At 37.0% G+C, this 21767-nt stretch overlaps 2 protein-coding genes and 1 long non-coding RNA gene across 5 annotated transcripts; all 3 read right to left on the bottom strand.

Moving 5' to 3' along the window:
* Window positions 1–233: 233 nt before the first annotated feature.
* Window positions 234–9876, bottom strand: LOC114295015 (putative E3 ubiquitin-protein ligase LUL4). Its single transcript, XM_028239186.2, has 3 exons — window positions 8956–9876; window positions 1316–1826; window positions 234–719 (listed from the first exon to the last, which is right to left on the bottom strand). Exons 1-3 carry the CDS (start codon window positions 9441–9443, stop codon window positions 606–608), a joined length of 1113 nt encoding a protein of 370 aa, XP_028094987.2. The 5' UTR covers window positions 9444–9876; the 3' UTR covers window positions 234–605.
* A 1707-nt stretch (window positions 9877–11583) lies between these two features.
* Window positions 11584–12235, bottom strand: LOC114295017 (uncharacterized). Its single transcript, XR_014333675.1, has 2 exons — window positions 12103–12235; window positions 11584–11894 (listed from the first exon to the last, which is right to left on the bottom strand). It is a non-coding gene; the product is annotated as an uncharacterized LOC114295017 (long non-coding RNA).
* Window positions 12236–13532: 1297 nt separating this feature from the next.
* LOC114295016 (SNARE associated Golgi protein family) lies at window positions 13533–21319 on the bottom strand. Of its 3 annotated transcripts, none has more exons than XM_028239189.2 (10): window positions 20934–21246; window positions 20150–20211; window positions 19769–19938; window positions 19337–19391; window positions 17520–17618; window positions 17026–17112; window positions 16317–16433; window positions 15959–16051; window positions 15038–15068; window positions 13533–13946 (listed from the first exon to the last, which is right to left on the bottom strand). In XM_028239189.2, exons 3-10 carry the CDS (start codon window positions 19801–19803, stop codon window positions 13762–13764), a joined length of 702 nt encoding a protein of 233 aa, XP_028094990.1. In that variant the 5' UTR covers window positions 19804–19938; window positions 20150–20211; window positions 20934–21246; the 3' UTR covers window positions 13533–13761. The 3 variants fall into 3 exon arrangements, with proteins under 3 accessions (XP_028094990.1, XP_082731800.1, XP_028094988.1); XM_082875674.1 differs by having other exon boundaries at window positions 20031–20211; window positions 20934–21242; XM_028239187.2 differs by lacking the exon at window positions 19769–19938 and having other exon boundaries at window positions 20934–21319.
* Window positions 21320–21767: the final 448 nt, after the last annotated feature.

Below are 21767 nucleotides of genomic sequence, written 5' to 3' on the forward strand. Positions count from 1 at the left end.
TTTTCCTCCTTTCGTTTCTTTTTGATGGATAAAAGAGTGAAGTACGCCCAGTTTAGTCCCTAATGAATGGGGTCTGTAAGAGATAAATTGAGTACAAATCTAACCTTCACACACAACCTCAAGATTAGGTTCCCCAGTTACAAAATAGTAGATGAACTAAAATTGCAAGCAAGGATGAGCAAAATTCCTATTTTACCCACCAAAAGGAACAAGAATAAAGGGAAAGCAAGGAGTTTCAAGACTTTATTTATGTGATCATATATTTCTAGAGAACTGCAGACATTGAGTGTCAATGAGAGGAGACCAAGAAGATAACAGTACATTTGCACTTCAGCAATTCAAAAGAGAAGTTCTACTGGAAACAAAATTTAAAAAACAACCTTTATCAACTAACTGGGTGGCACAAACCATATTACTTTGCAAGAACATCAGGCCACTTCACACCCTTGTATATACAGCACCATGTGATCAATGATCAGAAAAGGAATTGAAGATATGACTAAAATAACAGAACTAGAAGCACATATATAACAGGATTATATGCACAGAAAAGAATATAACAACAGTTGCATCATACAATTGGATCTAGTGTGAAGAAAGGTCTGTCACTGATCGACACTATTGATCTTGATCTCTATGAGTTCCTCAATAGGTTGACGGCATATTGGGCACTTGTTTGATTGCAGCATCAATGTTTTTGCACACTCGTTGCACATACACTGCAAAATGCAACATTCTCCAGTCAGAAAATAATCAATTGAAGTCATGAAAACAAAAAAAACTTCTTCGTAGCATCTCATGCTAGACATTAGATATCAACTATCCACCCCGTTTTTTTAACATTTGTGGGTACAAATAGAGTAAGTAGGCCACAATTCTCTGGAAGTATGGTATTATAGGAGGGTTAGGATCAAAGTTGACTTAAACGAATCCACATTAGATGTCTCTTAAGGCATATATAGTTCATCAGAATGAACAAACATGCACTATCAGATAAGCTCAAGCACATGTGAGCACAAGGGCAGTTCAGGATTGAATTCATTTATGATTGTCTTTCATGATCCTGAGACTTCATGATTTAAACCAATCCACATACATGCCCAAGGCCATGAGCTTGCACCCATCACATGTCACTCATAATGGCTTATCATTTTGTCCTGTACAAATCCATGACCACTAGCATTACGGTTCACTGGACACCTGTGTCTTTTCTTCTTTTATTTTTTCTTTTTTGGTAATTGAGAGTGTATTATAGAGAACACCTACATCTTGATTGTCACTTGAAACAAATATTAATTTTCAGGGGGACTCTCACCATATGTCGACATGGAAGGACAGCTGTATCTTTAGGTTCAGTCATGCAAATCACACACTCTTTCCCTGGGTCATCATCCTTGAAGCTTTCTGGAGCTGAGTTTCCAATTCCAAATATCTCACGCAACTCATAGCGAACCCCGTCAATCCACAATATCTGCCTGACTACTCTCACATGAAAAGCTTTCTCATTGTTCCTCTGTATAACAGCTTGAGTAATCTGCATATGGGGGAACGAACTTGGTGGAGGATTGCCAAGATGTTCTTCTGTAGAAACAGAAGGCAAGCATGTTTCAGCAGAGATTACAAGTGGGAACACATCCTCTCCTGATGATGGTCTGGAAAGTTCATCCAACTCGAAGAAATTGAAGTCAATGCCTGTTCCAGAAGGCTGACAAAATTTCTGGCCAAGTCCTTTCTGGAAAGGAACTTTAACCGGCATATAGGCTTCAGGATATAGTGGAACAAATCTACAATTGGGTTCTTCCTTGGCAAAGTAGAAAATAGTGAAACTGTCCATCAGAAAGCGCGCATACAAAAAAAAATTGATGATAAGCAAAAAAGAACAGGTATTGTTCATATCTATTAAAAATCAAATAAATATGCTTCAGAAATTAATGGTATAAAAAATTCACATATATTTTATGAGTAAAAAAGCTTCCACTCCAGGATTTTCTGGAACTCAAAAAAAAATGTCAATTAACAATTTTCTTTTATAAGTAAAGACCTTCAGATAACAGGGATTTTCTGAAGCCAGTCATTAAAAAGACGATTAAATTAACTTCTGAAGCATTAACTGCTCCTTCAACTATACAGGTTAATCTTGCTTTGGCAATGTCAAGTTGCCATTGGGGCAATTCTTGACAAGCTACTTTTAGAGCACATTCACATTCAAACTCGAGATTTAAAATGTCTTGTTACACCATAAGAATGAACATAGAATTTAAACTGCATTCGTACCTAAAGATATCTATCTACATATAATAGAAGAATTCAAAGAATATGAAGAGGTAGCCATGAAAAATATTATCTAAAGACAAGATTATGATTGTTCTCAAGGTCCTCAAATTACATGCACGAATGACATTTTCACCAATCTCAGACAAAGCCATGACAAACATTAAACTTCTCACAAACAAATACAAAACGATTTTTATACGTCAAATGCTTGATGCATGGCTGAACAATATACCACTGTAACCATGAGTTGGAGAGCTTGACCTGACCTAATGATGTTCCAACATAATATTGTAGCCAAGCCCATCCGTCTACTGTGTTACGAAGTTTGCCATCATTTGCAAAGGCTATCTCCTAGCAAAGGAGAAAGTGAACTTAGAAATACAAGCTAATGAGAACAAAACTTCTGTTGGAAACGAGAGATATATAACAATCACTCAAACAACTTGGAAGAGAATTAACGGACAAACTGGAACCGAAACTAGAAATCTTTCATGCACTCATACTTCAAATGTTTATATTAAAACACTACATATAGATTTCACAATGCACCCATATTCTCCACTACATTTTGTAATAACAAAAAAGATTAACATACCACTAAAATCTTAACATACGACTCCTCCACTACTTGCAAAATTAGCACACCACTAACCCACTAACATCACTACAAGCAACCTCCTTAATTTGCAAAAAAACAGCTTCTTTGACAGGCTTGGTGAAAATGTCAGCCACTTAATCTTCAGACTTGACAAACTTGAGTGCCACCTCTTTCTTGGATACATACTCCATAATGAAACGATACCTAGTGCCGATGTGTTTGCTATGATCATGAAACATCAGATTTTTGGTCAATCTTGTTTTTTACCTCTCCAGTTCACCTCTAGAATTCTTCTTCATTTTGTACACCCATTTGACTACAATTGCCTTTTGTCCTCTAGGAATTGTAGCTAGTTCCCACGTGCCACTACTTTCAATGACTCCTATTTCTTCATACATAGCATGTCTCCACTTCTTATCTTGTGCCCGCTTCCTCAAATCCTATAGTTTCACAATCGAAAAAAGAGGCCAAAAAGTGTGAGACCACTAATGGTTGAAGTTGACTCTTCTGTAGAATCATAGATTTCTTGAAGGCTTCTCATGCGAGGTGGTCTTTCACTCAAACTTGCTTCATGTAATAGAGTTACTTGAACATGAGAAGGCAATGGTGGTGATGGTGGAGGAGAAATGGGTTGCTCCAAAACATATATTCTTACTCTTCTTCCTCAAAGTATGGGAAAATCAAAATCTTCTTGTGGAATATTCCAATCCTCTTCCCTTTAGTTCATCAAAATCACATCTCTACTTACAATTGTTTTTCCATTGCTCAGGTTGTAAAGCTTGTTGCCTTGCTTCTTCAATCATAACCGATAAAAACAAAATTCTCACTTTTGTCATCTAACTTGTCTGTTTCTCATCTAATACATGTGCACATGCAAGACTACCAAAGACCCACAAATGAAACACTTGTCTAGATTCCTTCCCATACAACTTGAGGTGTTTAATCATGAATACTTCGACCAATGGTTTACTTCGACCAATGGTTTGGTCTACGTGGCACTTTAGACCTATGCTTTCAATTTGCACAAATAAGACCTTGTGATTTTAATTTTTTTGCAATGTAAAATCTCCATCCAACAGAAGGGGGAAAAAAAAAAAAAAAAAAAATTGTGAAAAAGAGTAAATGGAGGGCATAAGAGTAAATTTTCCTATTACTCATCTAATGCAAATGGCTCATACAATTGTACATGGGCAAACCCATTAAAATTAATGTTCATTTTCCTATCTAGATTCCTTCCCATACAACTTGAGGTGTTTAATAATGAATACTTCGACCAATGGTTTACTTCGACCAACAGTTTGGTCTATGTGGCACTTTAGACCTATGCTTTCAATTTGCACAAATAAGACCAATGGTTTGGTCTATGTGGCACTTTAGACCTATCTCTCTTATTTATCTTCTAATGGTGGCATAGGGTTAAAGAGAGAAATCCTGGTGAGTTGATGGATTTGCCTATTGTGGATAGTTGATCCAGAGAGTAAGCTTTCTAGGAAGATGATATGCATGCACTGTGATGGCTTGGGTCCACCAAAGGTGGAAGAGATAAGAGTTGAAGTAGCCCTGGAAAGGAAGAGGTGGCAATAGAGAGAGAGAAAGCTTCCTGTTAGAATTTACCATCACCTACCACCAATTTACCATCACCTACCACCACCTACTCCTCACCTACTCCTCACCTACTACACTCACCCTCTCCTATATAATGAGCCACTCACCATTTGTAATATACATCAATATACATCAATCAATAATATATCAATTTTTACATGGTATCAGAGCTTTGGATGACCAACTTCGACAACAATGCCGACAATGATGTGAAGAATAGTGTAATAGCAATTCTGTCCGAAAGATATATATATATATATCTCGTGAGAAATTCAATGTTTGATGCAGAAACACATGGCATGAAAACCAAAATCCAGCCAGCATCATGAGTGCGAGTTAGACCTGTGGGGCGGTGAGATTTGTTCTTCGAAGTGGTGAAGTTTGTTTTCATCTTCATTGTCGGCGTCGGTGATTTGAATCCCACATGGGTAACCCAATATATGCAAGAAAAATTGGCAGGGAGAAGCTTTGGAAAATAGCCAGGATTGACCCCACCCTCCTGGGATGTGGTAGCTTGATGGTGGCGTGGCGCAAGATGCGTCTCTGAAGCTCCTCAACTAAGGGCATCACAGAAGGGTCTCGCGAATTGAGCAAAAGAACTTCCTGAGCTGTGATTATGGCTTTGATGTGCTCGAGATTTATCCCGATGGCCCGTTCGCGACCCAACACCGTGGACGGGTACGACAGAATTGGGTCCAAGATCCGGAGATCTCTGGCGGGCAGACCCGTTCGCCGCATGATAGCGTGCTTCCCGGCCTCCTCGACCTGTGCTGCTCTCGCTAGAATGAGCGTAGAGTGTTGAATAACACAGCTTATCAATGGCGTTCCACGACCATCTGTCCCAAGAAATGGTTCTCTAGCACTTCGCCGTCCAACACCTCCGTGCCATGCTCCCTGACCAACTCACCCACTCTCTCTCTCTCTCTCTCACTTTGCACCCACTCTCCCAATACCACCACTATGGCCATTTTCCCACTTTCCTTGTCCCTCCTTTATTTTCACCATCATTTCTTTCAAACTTTTCATCACCTTTATTTTGTTCTCTTCCTAACCCATTTTTTTATATCCACCACATAGACAACCGACTCAAAATAATATATATTATCCCAACTTTCATCATTAACCAAGCCAGACCGTCAGATCTCTGCCTCTCCAAACATGGAGCCCTCACTATTCCCATCATGAAAGAGAGTGCATTAGAGGCATGCATCACCATCAACTTTCATCATTCAAATTAATTAATCCATCAATTTTAACAAGCAATAAAAAATAAAAAATAAAAAAATTATTTTTTATTTCTTTTCTCCAAACCACTTTCCTTTTATTTATTTTATTTTATCTTCCTTTTTTTCGTAACATAAAAAAAAAAAAACAAAAAACAAAAAACAAAAAAAAAAAAAAACCAAACATTTTACACATTTGCACAACACCCATTTTTTATTCATCTCCGGGATCAATCCCGATCACAATTTTACATTAAAAATAAAATAAAATAAAATAAAAAATAAAAAAAAAAACACAACCAAAACAACCACACCCACAGTGGGATTTTTCTCCGCTACTCTGCCGCCGGTCTCTTCTTTTTGCCTCCGTCCTGGGCGGCCCTTGACGGTGTTGCCTCCGTGCTTCCTAGACCACCAAGCAAGTTTCCTCCTCCCTGCTCCTCCACTACAGCATATGGTGGACCTCCAAATCGGAACATCACGGTGGCCTTCCGCTTCAGCTCCTTGTTTTCTGCCTTTAGCACACTTATCTCTGCTCGCGCATCCTTATACATGCGTTGGAGCAGAGCCAGCTGGGAGTTTAACTGTTGCACCTCATTTGTCCTGCTCTGCAGCCGGTGCGACAAGTTTGTGACCGCCGTCATGGTTTCCACACATGACTTCAGAGTATACTGATTGGCCTCAATATCAGTTTGCACCGCCATTTTTTGCTCCACCGACCGCATCGGAAAGTTCAATGGAGCAAAACCAGAGGTGTTTGGTTGAGGTTCACTGGCCATCGCACCAGTTATTTCTCTTGTGGACTCGTTCAGTTCTGGAAAGAGCGTGAGCAGACCACGGGAAGAGGAGGCCATGTTCTGGGTAGCTGGACGGGAAGAAGAGGCCATGTTGCTGAGTGTTTCAGAGACGGGTTGGTTACAGAGTATTACAGAGTTTCTCAGCAAAGGAAGAGTTTGTTTCAGAGGATTTTCAGAAGTTTTTTGTCTGCCTCAGCCTCAGCCTCCGTCTTGGTTAAATAGCCGAGGCAGCCACGCGCATCGCGCGCCTCTTGCCACCAGACGACAAAACAGGCGCGCAAGCCAAGGCGCCCACGTGCCTCGCCATCATGTCCGGCACACCTTTTTATGGATTAGGCACGCCTTTTTATGGATTGGGCACGCCTTTTGAAAGATTGGGCACACCTTTTGAGGGTGCGACTTTTTAAGGGTCCGACAAGACTCTGTAAACTGTCCCGACATTGATTCCGGTTAGCTCCTTTATGGGTCCGACAAGACTCTGTAAACTGTCCCGACATTGATTCCGGTTAGCTCCTTCAAGGGTCCGACAAGACTCTGTAAACTGTCCCGACATTGATTCCGGTTAGTTTCTACAAGGGTCCAGCAAGACTCTGTAAACTGTCACAACAACTGTCACAACATTGTCTGCTACAACGGTCCGACATGACCCCATAAACTGTCTTCTACATCGGTCTGACACCACCATACAGTGTCCTCTACAACGTTATGACACCCCCATACAGTGTCCTCTACAACGTTATGACACCACCATTCCGTGTCTTCACCAATGGTTTGACACGACCATACAGTGTCTCCTATCCTTTTTTATTTTTATGTATTTTCTTGTTTTGTTCCTCTCTTCAAACTCAAGTTGGTTAGTTTCTATCCTCCTTGAGTTTGCGGGGGGCTGTTAGAATTTACCATCACCTACCACCAATTTACCATCACCTACCACCACCTACTCCTCACCTACTCCTCACCTACTACACTCACCCTCTCCTATATAATGAGCCACTCACCATTTGTAATATACATCAATATACATCAATCAATAATATATCAATTTTTACACTTCCAAGCCTGCAGGAGGAGAGAAGGTACTTTGCATGATAATTCGCATGTATGAAGGAATTCCCTTGCATGGGGAAGTCAAACCATGGAGTCAACTTAGCCAAGCATAGTATCCCATATTAGGGTACAAGGGGCTTAACACCCTTGGTTTGACAATTCAGAGGTCTCCCAACATCCAAATGTGTCTATGATGATACCTTGGAGGTCATAGACATAGGATCGCAGTGGGTGGGTATGTTGGCCTCAAATACTGTATCATGACCCCACATTAGTCAGGTATAATGCATCCATCAAGATGTCACGTCTTGATCAAAATCTCTCTCTAAGATTTGTCAAGATGGAGCACGAGGGAAAGCCAAGAAATCCTAACAACCCCTCTACTCTAGCCTCCAAGCCACATACCTCTAGTTGATCTCAAACAAGATTACTAGACCCTACTCCTAACTTAGCCTACAACAGTAGCATCAACATACTTATAAACTGAAGATTTGTCCAATTAAGGTCGATTGATGTGCGTTGCTCGGTGGAGATGGCCTACCACAACCCGCTCAGTCATGTCAATATCAAGCAGATGGAGAAGGAGAGACACAACAGGAGATAAGATAACAAGGATGTAAGAGGGCACTCTCAGTAGAAGAATTGACTGACCGAATCAGTGCATGCTGAGCCCGTCATTAGTGAGCAGAGAGTTGCTTGCTTGATTGGAGTGCCCTCGGTCGAGCCAAGGTGATGCTGCTAGCTACCAATTTGGAGCATTCCTTGTCCTTAAGGCATGGGCTTAGGGCAAAGGGCACAGCATGCACTTGCCTCAGCCAGCAAGACTCGCCCCCAAGGGGAAGCATGTGGAGCTACACTATTGGCCCATGTACCACCTCACAAGGTTGACATGTGGCACTACATTTCCAAGAGATGCCAATGTGGAGATGACATGGTGAAGTTACGCGGAGGATCAAGAAGTGGATACCTACACCCATTCAAAAATGGGTAAATCCATCAGATTATGGATTTATATTACTAATACTATCTTCAATTTGCTGGTTTCCGACTCTTTTTATAATAGAGTTGGACGCAACAATCACAACAGAAGAAAAGTAAAATCTCTAAGTTTATGTGAGCAAATTGTACATACAACTTACAAGTCCTAAAATGTTTGTCGATTCAAACCATGGGACTGATATAACAATTTTCCCCAATTATTTCTTGTGTTAAGTTCTGGACTACCCAGATGCATGGTTTTTTTTTTGTTATCAATTTCACCAGTTAATCCAACTCAAATAATCAGCACAAAAAAAAAAAAAAAAAAACAACCAATCAATCAATCAATATTATCTAACCTAATCCACACAAAGATTCAAGAACTTAATCGATAGAAATACATGCATAATTTTCATCAAAATCCTTACTTTACCTCCCATCAAACAATGCATCGAAAACAAAGGAGACCAAATGGTGATCAAGGTTCTGCTGATCAACCTCGAGCCGTAACGTATCCTTATGCACATTCACATCATTCCTGACCTTCTTGGCCTGCTGGTGGTCAACATACGGCGGCAGCGGCGGCGGCGGCGGTGGCGGTGGCGGCGGACCCACCATCATCATCATCGGAGGCCGAATTCCAGCCCACCCATTGTTCTGATTAGGGTAATTGGGACCAAAATTGGCCCGACCCATCATAGGATTGGGGTAATTGCACGTACTGTACCCACCAGAGCTGTAGTATGAAGAGTAAATTGGAGGCGGTGGCGGCGGATTTGCAGAGCCATGAGGAGGCGGAGGAGATGGAGGATGAGTATATGAAGAAGAAGAGGAAGAAGCAATGAGTTGAGAAGGGTTTTGACAGTAATTGTTGTTTCTTCTTCTGTTGTTGTTGCTGCTGCTGCTCCATGATGAACCCATGTTTCTAGTGAGAGAAACTAGAGAGAGAGATTGAAGAAATAACGTTGAAAATTGTGTGCAGATGAGATGAGATGAGATGAGATGATCAAAGGAAGTTTATACTATTAAGGTGCTTCGATGGATCCAAACGCGTCGCTTTGGACTCTTCTCCTATCTTCTCTCTCTCTTCGCCGTCGTTGAATCGAAAATCGTTTGGGAGTTTGGTTTTCAGTTTATTATATATTTTTTCTTTTAAAAAATCAAATTTCAAACACATTCACTCGATGAGATATATATATATATATATATAATTATATGGAATTAAACAATTATAATCAAATAAAAAAATTAAACAATCAAGAAAATATATAATAGGACAAGTCAACAAAGAATGCGCATAATTAAAGATGAATACTTAATTTTAACCTCTAAAATAAAAATATATAGAAATTAAACTAGTCCAAATGATTATAGGTTTATATAATTAGGGTTCTTTATTTTCTGTTTATTTCATTTATTTATTTATTTATATTTTACAATCAGTGAGAATAAAATAAAGGAAAAGAAGTTTTGATAATGGAGATTTGATGTTACAACTCCCTTTAAAATTTTCTTAACAATGGCTGTCATCATAATAATAATTATTTACAACTCCCTTTAAAATTATAAATGTGACTAATGACAGCCGAGAAACTTCACAATGGGGTTATAGATTTTTCCTGAAAACAATTAACACATCATACAATTTTCAAATGTTTTTTAAGCAGTCAATTAATCGAATTCAAGTATGGTCCATATAAATAATAATTTTTTTTTTTAAGACTATCTAAAGATATTAACCAGTCGTAATGTAATGCTAAAAATTTAAGATTAATATCTTTTTTATATTAATTTATTTTTAGAGAGCTAGATAAATAAAATATCTTAATATTAATATTCGATCATTGACTAAAATCTCAGGGATAAAATGTATAAATTGCAATAATATATATATATATATATATATAACAATGTTAGAATCTCGAACATTTTTTATATGTAAAACATATATTGTTGAATTAAACAGATCATTTATGCTCATAATATAAGAATATATATAATTTCTGTTAGAGAAAGGTGACTGCCTTTATTCAATGTACTTTCAAAAAAAATTTGTAAACACTTTTGATTAATGACCAGAAATTATCTAGGCAATAAAATTTCTCAAGAAAAAAAATGAAGATCCAAAAGTCTTACTATTTTTCATTCCTCTGATTCACATGTAGTACATTTGTAGTATAACTATAACACATTAAAATCTTCAAAAACCAACAAAAATAAAAGGCAAAACCCAAGAACAAAGTGCAAAACAGAAACAAAATGAAAACAAATTCACAAAGATGCACTGCAAATCCCATCTGATGCATACATAAACTTGCTAAGTAAACAAGAACAATTTCAACAAATCTCCGGCCTCACTTTCTTGCGAACCGATATGCATCCTCTCTGATGGTCTCTGAAGATTCTGATCTCTGAACAATCTCTCAAGTCCTCGAGACTAATGTATTGTTGCTTCACCATCCTTGAGAAATTTCCCACTGTGTCATGTATCCAAATGTAAGGATGGCACGTCTCATCGTAGTAATACAACAAGCTCCTCACTCCTCCACCATTACTACCACCACCACTGCCGCCTCTGCCACCACCACCGCCACTACTAGGCATGTAAGCCTTGTAAATGCTCTTGCATTTCAGTCTCTTTGAAGAACCGGGCTTCAAAGTGTGAACCCTCTTCAATATCGATCCCACCCTTATTTGAAGCTCCACAGGCTTGTCGCTAAGGTTCCAAATCCTCGTGCCATGCCCTGAAACTTGGGTATGATCACGGCATCCATTAAAGCACCTCACAAGCGAAAACAGGCCTAACCCTTGCATTTCTTCAAAGGGGGTTTGAGAAACCAGGCTAGTCTTTGAAACTCTCATACTTTTGTGTTATAAAAGATCTCTTTGGCAACTTTTGTGATGCAATGTATAATATACACCTTAACTTTCTGTATTCTAATGTTCTAGTCTTATATTGGGTGACTGTTATCATTGGATTGTGGGTCACCCAAGAGGTCAGTAGTCAATTCTTCGCACTTGATCATACAAAACAATAATGCTATAAACACAAAAAATTTAAAGATAAGTGCACAACATTGTATTCACCTTGGTAAAATGTGGACCCATATAGAATGAACGCAATACTGACAATACGATAATGATTGTGGTCATTGGATTGTCAGTAATCCAAGATGGCCACACATTGACTGTTCACTCCTGATCATACAAAACAATAGTGCTACAAACACAGAAAAATGCACAAAATGCAATTATACACCTTTTTTTTTAAAACAAAAATACAGTAGAAATAGGTGATACACAATTATGCCATAGAAGTTTTGTACCCTATAAATTTGGCTAAGTTTGAGGGAAGTGGTAGGGTCCCCAACCCTGCAAATTCCACACAAAGAGACAGTGGGAGAGAAAAGTGAGTATGGTAACAAAAATTGATGAACTTAACAACAACAGGGCTTGTTCTTTATTGTGTAGCTTGTATTTTCAAGTAGGAAAAGAGAAAGAAAAAGAACTCACAATGAAACCAAAGCTTCATGTGTAGCTTGTATTTTCAAGTAGGAAAAGAGAAAGAAAAAGAACTCACAATGAAACCAAAGCTTCATGATGAGGTTGGATATGATGTTGCTTCACCTTTCATCATTAGTAGTTTTTGTGTCTTTTGATTTACTTTTCTTCCAAGTCTCAGACAAAGGTCTTCCCTCTTCACTGCACAAAACAATTCAAAACAAATATAATATGTTGAGGTGGTTCTGATACTGACCCACAATCCACTTGGTGGGTGGTGGCCACACAGTTTGGTTGTGATCAATCAGTCTTCTTAGGGAGAAAAAGTTCATTACAACAGACCATAATGGTGGTTAGTGGTGGTTGAACAAGACCAGAGGACACAACCTTGCAAACACAATAAAAATTAAAACCCATTCAACAAAGGTTACAATAGGAATGGGAACGGTTTGAGGCGGAGCAGGACCCGGTTTGTGGTGTTCCGTGTTTGCCCCATTCCTTTTCAAGGCGCAAAAATCAAGGTGGCAGCAGTTGAGGGGACAGGACAAGAGAAGAGAGGTGCTAAGGTAATTTGCCACATTTGATAGGGAGGATGGTGCTAATGAGAGAGAGATGAGATAGTATATAAAGGACAACCATTGATGAGTAATGAGAACTAGGGCTATGTAAAATACTATCTAATCCGTTAAAATCGCACCGATCCGCATCAATCCACATCGCTCTAACGGCTAACCACGATTTAAACTTTAAAATTTATAATCCGTCAATCGAACTACTCCCCTATAGTTAATACATACATATTTTTTAATTTCCAATGAAATATCAATGTAAAAATGAGTGTGAAAGAGATTTAAGAAATGAAATTTATTACAAATTAGTGGTTGTATATATGAAACATATTATGTAAAATTACTTTGTGTTATATATCTAAAAATTATTATATAAATTAGTGTTATATATTATGCAAATGTATAATACTTAATTAAAATATTCTTCAATCCGCCAAAAACCGCCCAAACCGCAATTTATCAATCCGCTAACCCACCATTCGATTTGTAATTTTACTCTCAAACCACCCGAACCGCACCGCGCACACCCTAATGAGAACTATAAATATTTAAAATAAGATATAGAGGTAATATATATATATATATATATGAATGTTTTAACATGTTGCACCTATTATACATGTAAGATATGTAATTAATATTAATTAGAGCGAGGGTAGAGAAAACAGACTGAGAGAAGCAAATCCCATCCCCTCCCTGTTTTCTTATCAGAAAAACCGGTGGAAGATAAAGTGAGAAATATGAGGCGGACAAATTATCATCCCCAGTTTATAAGCTAAATTTTTCCTGCCATCTTCCCGTCATGAAAGACATTATGAGCAATCGACAAAATCATTGAAATACAATTCACAGAACATTGCTGCCAGTAACTATTTTGCAGAAACTTTCATAGCATTGCAGACAAAACCAAGCAAATAAGCGCGCTTAAAAACAATGTGCATTGGGAAAAGAATTATTTCATAAATTCTCTCAAATTGACAAATTCTCATTACAGAAACATACACAATGGAACAGTCTTACCAATAAGCTAAGACATAACTGTCCAAAACTACGTGAGAAGCAATGTGACTGTACAAATTAAGAACAACCATCTCTAGACATGTCAAATACAATGAGATGAAGCATAGACTTCTAGAAGAAAGGTAAAGAATGTACAAATAACAAACTTTTCATTTTTCTTGATCGTCTTGAGGAGGGTCTATCTTCATCATAAGTGGCTCGTGGAGATCTGCTGTTGGATCAGCCACAATGGGTAGCTCTGGTGAGGCTACAACGCTATCTATAGCTTCATTTTCAGCCAGTGCTTTGTCTAAGGCGGTCTTCGCTACTTTAGTAACACAAATCAGTAGCACAACTGCGCACAGAAAAAACAAAAAAGAATATGAAGTGAATTTCCAGATGATAGATATAAAAGTGTGCTAATCACACAGGTTTACATTTTATTAATCGATTTACAATTTTGTGGTTAACTAAAAAAAATTTATAACATGTAACTTTGTTAGGTAGCAGTTAGGTGATAGACGATAGTAGATTGAAGATCCATTTTCTTTCTACCAATTTTTCCTCTCAATATCTTTTTCTTTATTTTTGGAGCAAGAACACTGTTTCCATTTTCTTTTTTCTTTTTTAATACCTTTTTCCAATCTAAAGGGTGGCTTGGCATAAAGGTAAGGCTTGTTGTTAGCGTCCTTAGTGTAGGTTCGAGTTACAAAAACCTCCTCTCCAGAAATGGGAGTAAGGCTGCATCTTGCCCTCTCCAAATCCCGCCGTGTCAGTAGGAGCCTCGTGTACTAGGTTACCCTTTTATATATTTTCCAATCTATAAGATTGATGATCTATTGCAATTTCTACTCTATGATTTTTTATTTTTTTTGGATAAATATTGCAATTTCTACTCTATGATTACATTAACAGTCAATTCATAAGATGGAAATTGTACAAATTCATCATAATAAAGACATTTCATGCTCAACTTAAACTTTATATATGTAGTTTACTTAAAGATGATTTCAATGGATTGACTTCTATTTATCCACAAATAAAGGAACTTCAGAAAGACTACTTCAAATTTCCATAAAAATAATAATAACGTTAAAAGTACTAAGGTAAACAAAGTAAACAAAGAATACTAATGTAGCCCAAATTATTTACAAGCTTCCAGTATTTCTCTGAGTTCATTTGATATTTTATAATAATAACCGACCTATTTAGGTCTAATAGAATGGTTATGTCTTTTTCTAATAAGCTATTATCAGCCAACCACTTAACAATGTGAAAGAAGTTACTGTATGTCAGAGTTAGTGAAAAATAACTGAATCTGCGCAAATTGAAATAAATGAAGGTCCATGCAGAGTGCATGTCATCTCCTAGGGTGAATACATTACAAAAACATTCATATATATGTTAAATAATTATATGTATGTAAATCCATAAATTGCAACTCACCAGACATCACAAGGCCTGATATAATTAATGCCTGCATGAATAACAAATGAGCAAATGTCAAAATTCATGAAGAGATTTTAATACAAGCTTTGTAAAAATAAAAACAGTGCCCTCCAAGCACTTAACTGACCCCAACTATGAAAAATTGTACTGTGGCAACTTGCAACACCTTTGACTAAAGGTGCTCATACACCAGTCCTCAGGACTCAATTTCAAAATTTTGAGTTCTGAGTCTCATCTAATCTAGAATAAGCAAATTCTAAGCCTAACCCCAATCAATAACTACCCTTACTGCAGAATAACCACAACTATAACCAAGTTATATATATATATATATGGGAAACAAAACACAATACTTTAAGGCTGTTGAACCATGAGCCAGTATATTAACTCATATATGCATGCATATAACGAGCAAAACCATGTATCCAGGAAAAGCAGTTTCCAATTCATAGACCAAAATATGGCTGAAACACGGTGAAACATAACACTAGAGCTGGCTCAGTAAATGTACAGTTCTTACCTTTAATTGATCCTTTCAAGACACACAAGCCAATGTCACAATGTCAAATCTCAGTGAAAATTAGCAGGAGAAAAATGTCACAAGAAAATAACATATTTTGGAAAATATGTGAAATTGAGAAACTAAATTGTGTGTTTAAAGGTCTAAAAAAAAAGTGACTCTGTTTCATACATATAAAGTAACCAATGGCTACTTAAATGATACAGAGAGAGAATTACTTCAGAAATTTAATGCATTGAATCAATCAAATGACCTGTTTGATTAGAAAACAAACCCATTGCTCTCATTTAAATCACGAGAAAAGAAAAAGGAATGTTAAAATGAACTTAACTTTCCTAAACACAAAATCAACAGGAGGAAAAAAAAAAAGAAAAAAAAAGGGATAATATAGCACTTACCCAACGAGCTTTTGAAAACTCATGCCATCCATGTGTTACATCAGAAAGATCCTTTAGAGTTGTTCCAACATATACCAGCGCAAAAGTAATAGGCTGTATCATGAACCATAGAAGATACATCAGCGAGAATAAAGAAAATCAACTAAATAAGTAATAGGGAAGAAGAACCCATGACTATGTATATGAACTGGTCAATCCCAACTTTAACAAAATAATAACAATTTTTTAAAAACTCAGAAATATAAAAGGTAGCTAGTAATTATTGTAATTAAACTTAAAGAGCATGTGATGATTACAAAGAGTGAAACAAATATATGGCCATCTTAAAGTAACAGTAGTTCAAGGGAGATGTTGATACCATCATGCCCAACCATGACGCCAGTGTGTACTCTCCCAGTGGAACTGGAGTCACGCACAAGAGGTAATTCAACATATTGAAGGGAAGTACAGGAACAAGCCGTAGCAGCAAGACAATCTGCCAAAGAGATAAGAAAGTTTAAAAACCTTAACATGGGGGATAATGAAACAATAACAATTATAATAATAAACAATACTAATAATAATACTAACAATAACAACAGCAATAAAAATTAACAATAACAATAAGAACGAAGGGTAGGACTTCAATCACCGAGGCCAAAGTATATAACAATGACAATTCTCAAGCATACAATACACGAGTTCCTGTCAATTATGAAGCTAGAGTTTCCGGAAGCTGCATTTTGCCATTGCCTTTAAAAGCCAAAGTATATTATAGAATCACCATTTTAAACCCATTTTATTGAAAGTAAGCAGAGAACTCGTCTTCAGGTTTCATTTTACTCATTAATATATTCTCGGGTCAACATTAAGGATTGAACCCTTATCCCACCTAACGGATGACATGCTTGCACCACCGTGTCAACGGATTTAGCCTCAGGGAACTCCTTATCCTTCCACTTTTTCAAGGCATTCACAGAAATTCTTACATATTTACTTTCATGGAACCATGAACTGATAATTGAATAACACAACTGACAATAGGAGACAACAGAAATCCACAAATCATATATGAAACACATACAGACCTTAAATCCTGATCTCTGAATAGCAATTGCAACTGCCCGGAATTGTGGGTAATCCTTTAACTTGGAAGTAACATATGACCTCCCAATCTGTTCAGAATATTTGATGAGATTTAAGGCATTTAAAAAGAAATCAACATATAAAAAAAATATAAAAGACCAAGACTTCTTTTATGTTTATCTTTTTTTGTTTTCAATAAATAACCAATAAAATACTACAAAAGTAAAAATAAAATATCAAAATCTAAGGTTCCCCAGGAGAAAAGACTTCAAAAGAGCAAAGAGTACAGTACTAGATGAAAAGAATATGTAGCCACTACAAATTGTTAAATTTTCTTTCTAAAAAATAATGTCATTTAGGAACAGGGCAATATCCCTCTATAATCACTGTTAAATAGAGAACAGTAATATAAATAAGGCACTTATACTTCCACACATGAGCCTATAACTATGTGGGACCCCCAAAAAAAAAGCATCAATAGATCTTAGAAGCTTACTGTTTTGCCAAGAAGAAAAGCAGCTACTGCACCAAGAGTAGCACCAATAGAATCAGCAACAAAACCCACAGGCAAGCCAAATAGATAGCCACCTCCAAGCTGGAAGAGATCAGGTATGCATAAGATTCCATTAAATTGGGAGTGGGAAGAAAAAGTAGTGTTTCTCAAACACGCATTTCTCAGGAAGGTTCAAACAGTCATGAAATTTGAGACAACATAACACAAGAAGAAAATGAATACAAAACCACAGAAAGATGAAGGTAGATACCCTAAACAGCAATTAGTGAGGCTATTTAAAGAAATTAATTACATAAAACTGAAAGTCATCTTCAATGAGAACGAATTGAGGCAGTCAGCCTATTTGAAGTCCTTTTAATTGTCAAACTAACTATATAAGATTAGCCCGAGTTATGCTACAACCATCTTTCAAATCCAAAACCAACTTTCAAATCCAAAACGTAAGTAAGATTGGATTTGAAAGAGGTCATAATATCCTAAAGCCAAAGGGTAACCATTATATTAGAATTATGCCTGCTATTAGGCCCATTGAAATCAAAGTATGGTTTCACATGCTCAAGGACCATTAGGTATGAGGCAAAGAAAACAAAAAACTAGGAGTCATTGTGATATAGGCTGAGCTTCTAGTAAAGACACATGGGCTGTGTTTGGTGAGGCTTTGTAATCAATTTTTCACCCACGGATTTGAATGCTACGTTTGGTTCTAGTTTTCAAAAACCATTTCCACACCCGCATTTGAAAACTCGTCTACCTGGTCATCCCCCCGGATGTCCGGCCGATTGACCTGAACAATTTTTTTTGGTAAATTACAAATACATCTCCTGAGATTTGCTTAAAATACGAATTGTTCCTGTGATTTGAAAAATTACAAATACCTCATTGTCAGAAATTTTTTATTTAACAAAATTAATTGAAAAAGTGAAATTTCTAACTGTTCACCTATACAATAATAAAATTATCTAAATTATTAGTTGAAATAAAATTATAACATTATTAAAAACAGTTAATTAACTTGATGATTTATTAATAAAATGACCTATTTGTTATGAAATTAGAAACCTTAGGGGCATAAGGTAATTTCTAGAACCACAGGGGGGTAATTTGTAATTTAAGTAAACCTCAGGGGGTGTGTTTATAATTTACCTTCTTTTTTTTTTTGCACCTATTATTTTTATATTTTAAATAAAAAATATTTTCGAAATTTTTTTAAAATTTTTTATGTGATGTGAATAGAATTTTGGATTGTGTGTTTGGTTATAAGTTATAAATTTTTTAATCAAATATCATGTCACATCAAAATTTTCAAATTCAATTCAAAACTCTCTTCAAAACTCATAACCAAACAAATTTTCCTCACTTAAATCATAACTCCAAAACTCACAAACTCAAAATACAACTCTATTCTCAAATCATAATTCTAAAACTCTACCAAATGCTACCATAGTATACCAAGCCCCCATTTTCCAAAACCTAGCAATGAGAATAAAATACTAACTGATAAATATGGATATCTCTGGAATTTTTGGTTGTTTTGGAATTGTCAACAAACTAACCAAGACTAACGAATGGACAACACAATATATTAAAGTGCAAGTAAAGAAATAATTTAACTTCGATGGTTCAAAGTAGGATGGCGGAAAACAATCTAAAGAGAGCAAGATAAAGGAAGACTATTATTTAACAGATGCTTAAAATTGTCCCACTGAAATCCCAGAAGCATAACTAGATTGATCCGTATAAGAACAGGCATTTAATTGTTACAGTATGTAAACAGGAAAAATTCTAAAAATGATACATACAGTAAGTACTGAAGCTGGAACTGCCATAACGGTTAGAGGAATATATGCAACAGCCCTGCAAAGTTTCCCAAGTACATGCATGTTAGAAGGTGCAGAAGTTCAATATTACAAAAATTATGCTCCCGTCCAATGCTTATGCCTAATTTAATATGCTGTAGGCAGCCCAGAAGCAACCTAAAGTAGAAAGTTTTCTAACAAAATTGAGATTGCAAACTGTTATACCACCAAAAGTCCCTAAAGCTTAAACTATTAGCAAATTGGAGAAACAATGTGTATCAAGCCATGTAACAACCCCCTCAGTTGCGAACTCAGCCCACACGTGGATAGGCAAACAAACATTGCGCGAACTATAGTGTTTAAGGTGCACAACCATACACAAAATATAGTACACGATATCAAACATAACAGGGAAACAAATATATAATATGAGACCTGAAACCAACTCTCACCAACATGTGCATTTTCATTACAGACCAACCCAAACAATGGCCATCTCCAAATTTAGACACTAGACTCTGTATATCTGCAATCCTCGCATCCTTCCCTTCGGCTTGCCAAACTAGGCTACTAGAGATACATCAGATTCTTATTACCATGCAAATCTGCATGAAGTAATGTAAAAGAAAAAAGTATGATATAACTCTTCTAATAAGGTACTATCATAAACTTTGGCAACTCACTACAGTATTCCCACCAAATTCAATACCACCAGCCATCAGAAGTCCCAATTGCGTCAAAGATAGTAATTAGGAACACAAAGAGATAGACTTGTTGGTCAGCAGATACAACATGAGAAAGTGGCAGATCACTTACAGTGCAAGTGGACCCCAAGGCCCAAGATCTTGCTCAACCCATAGTAAGAAGTCTTTCAATATCTGCATGAAGAAATTCTTTCCATAAATATAGCCCGACGCAAATCAAATAACTTTAAAAGATTAAGGTTCATCTACAAAGAGCGATATGATGTTAGAATTGTTTTGTTAGACGAGATACTCTAATCTACCAAATTACACTGCAGATGAAAAATCAAACCAGAAATTGTTTTGATAACCAAAGTACCATTACATAAAAGGATTTAGCATTGTTAATTATAATACTCAAATTTCATCACGCGAAACCTTCAGGGGTGATGCCCAATATAAGTACAATATTTAGCAAAGCAACAAACCAAAGATTCTAAATAAGCGATCCTCTCAGAGCGGTACATAACATCTACCAAGATTCTAAATTTTCTTAATTCATTTGACATAACATTAAACAACTATGCAACAAATAAGCGAAAAATAATTAATTAGTACAACAAACAAAATACGAGAACCCTATGTAAAAGATTGAATAAATAAATAAATAATTTTCGATGGAGAGAATAAGACCCATCAATGTCAACAAAGCATCAACAATTTAAACAGTCGCTGACCCAATTAACCAAACAACAACAATCTCAAAAAACTAAACTAAAAACAGCCCCAAAAATTGTCATTAAAACCCACATATAAATAATCAAATTCAGCACACAAACAATAAAACCCGGATAAAAAAAAATGGAAAATGGACAAATTTGATGAAAAGGGACAAGACCCAGATGCGAAAATAAGACCTTTTCAACGGGGAGAGTGAGGAAAGCGGTGGTAGTGGCGGCAAGGAGGAGGAGGAGGAGAGAGATTTTGAAGAAAGAGACCCAATTGAATGCCATTGATAACAAGGTCTACACTCTCTGGTATGGTTTGTTTAAACGACAAGCGAGGTCGAAGCTCTATCTCTATCTCTATCTCTATCTCAACTTTTGAACCCGCCTATGGAGATACAGACCAATTGGATCGGAATTCTGGGCAAGTTCGTTGATTTAGGGTTAAGCTCTCGCTCTCTCTCTCTCTCTTTAACTGCGTGTGAAGACCGTAACGCAGACAATCGAACCCGTGACAACAAAATTCAACAATATTCTCTCACACGGTGACGTTTCGCGCCCATGCACTGCATTGGCCCGGGCCGGGTCGCAAAAAAAAATGTGGTCAAACCCGCCCGCCAGCGAGTTAAGTCCAGCTGTTACTTTTAACAATAGAAAATGCATGAGACCCCCGAGCAAGGATCCTCTAAAGTGATTTTTCTCTAAAGTTTCCTAAAGTGCTACATTGTGTGGTTGAGATTTACTGGCAAGTCACATCAATTTTTCTGATGTGACTTGCCAGTAAATCTCAACCACACAATGTAGCACTCTAGGAAACTTTAGGAAAATTTCACTCTAGAGGATCCTTGGTGGAGACCCCCCGTGAGGGTGCTGGCGGTCTGTTTTGATTGGTTAAAAATTTTTTTTTTTTTTTCCTTTTTCTTCTCCATTGGCAGCCCCCACGTGGGGGGGTGCTGGAGGTCCTTCCGTACTGGGGTCTCCAGCATCAATAATGCTTGAGAGCTTGAAATTATCGAGGTTCAACTA

Source organism: Camellia sinensis, chromosome 6 (assembly GCF_055761805.1).
Source record: "Camellia sinensis isolate YWXY chromosome 6, ASM5576180v1, whole genome shotgun sequence".
NCBI classification, from domain to species: domain Eukaryota; kingdom Viridiplantae; phylum Streptophyta; class Magnoliopsida; order Ericales; family Theaceae; genus Camellia; species Camellia sinensis.

What these genes read in the sequence shown, in the direction of transcription:
- LOC114295015 (XM_028239186.2), bottom strand. Translation starts at nt 9,443, where the DNA reads ATGGGTTCATCATGGAGCAGCAGCAGCAACAACAACAGAAGAAGAAAC. An exon ending in GATGCATTGTTTGATGGGAG is followed by an intron (nt 1,827 to 8,955) that starts GTAAAGTAAGGA and finishes TCTGATGGACAG; the next exon opens with TTTCACTATTTTCTACTTTG. An exon ending in TCCTTCCATGTCGACATATG is followed by an intron (nt 720 to 1,315) that starts GTGAGAGTCCCC and finishes TGCATTTTGCAG; the next exon opens with TGTATGTGCAACGAGTGTGC.
- LOC114295016 (XM_028239187.2), bottom strand. Translation starts at nt 21,029, where the DNA reads ATGGCATTCAATTGGGTCTCTTTCTTCAAAATCTCTCTCCTCCTCCTC. An exon ending in TCACTCTCCCCGTTGAAAAG is followed by an intron (nt 20,212 to 20,933) that starts GTCTTATTTTCG and finishes TTCTTCATGCAG; the next exon opens with ATATTGAAAGACTTCTTACT. An exon ending in CGTCATGGTTGGGCATGATG is followed by an intron (nt 16,052 to 16,316) that starts GTATCAACATCT and finishes TTCATGATACAG; the next exon opens with CCTATTACTTTTGCGCTGGT.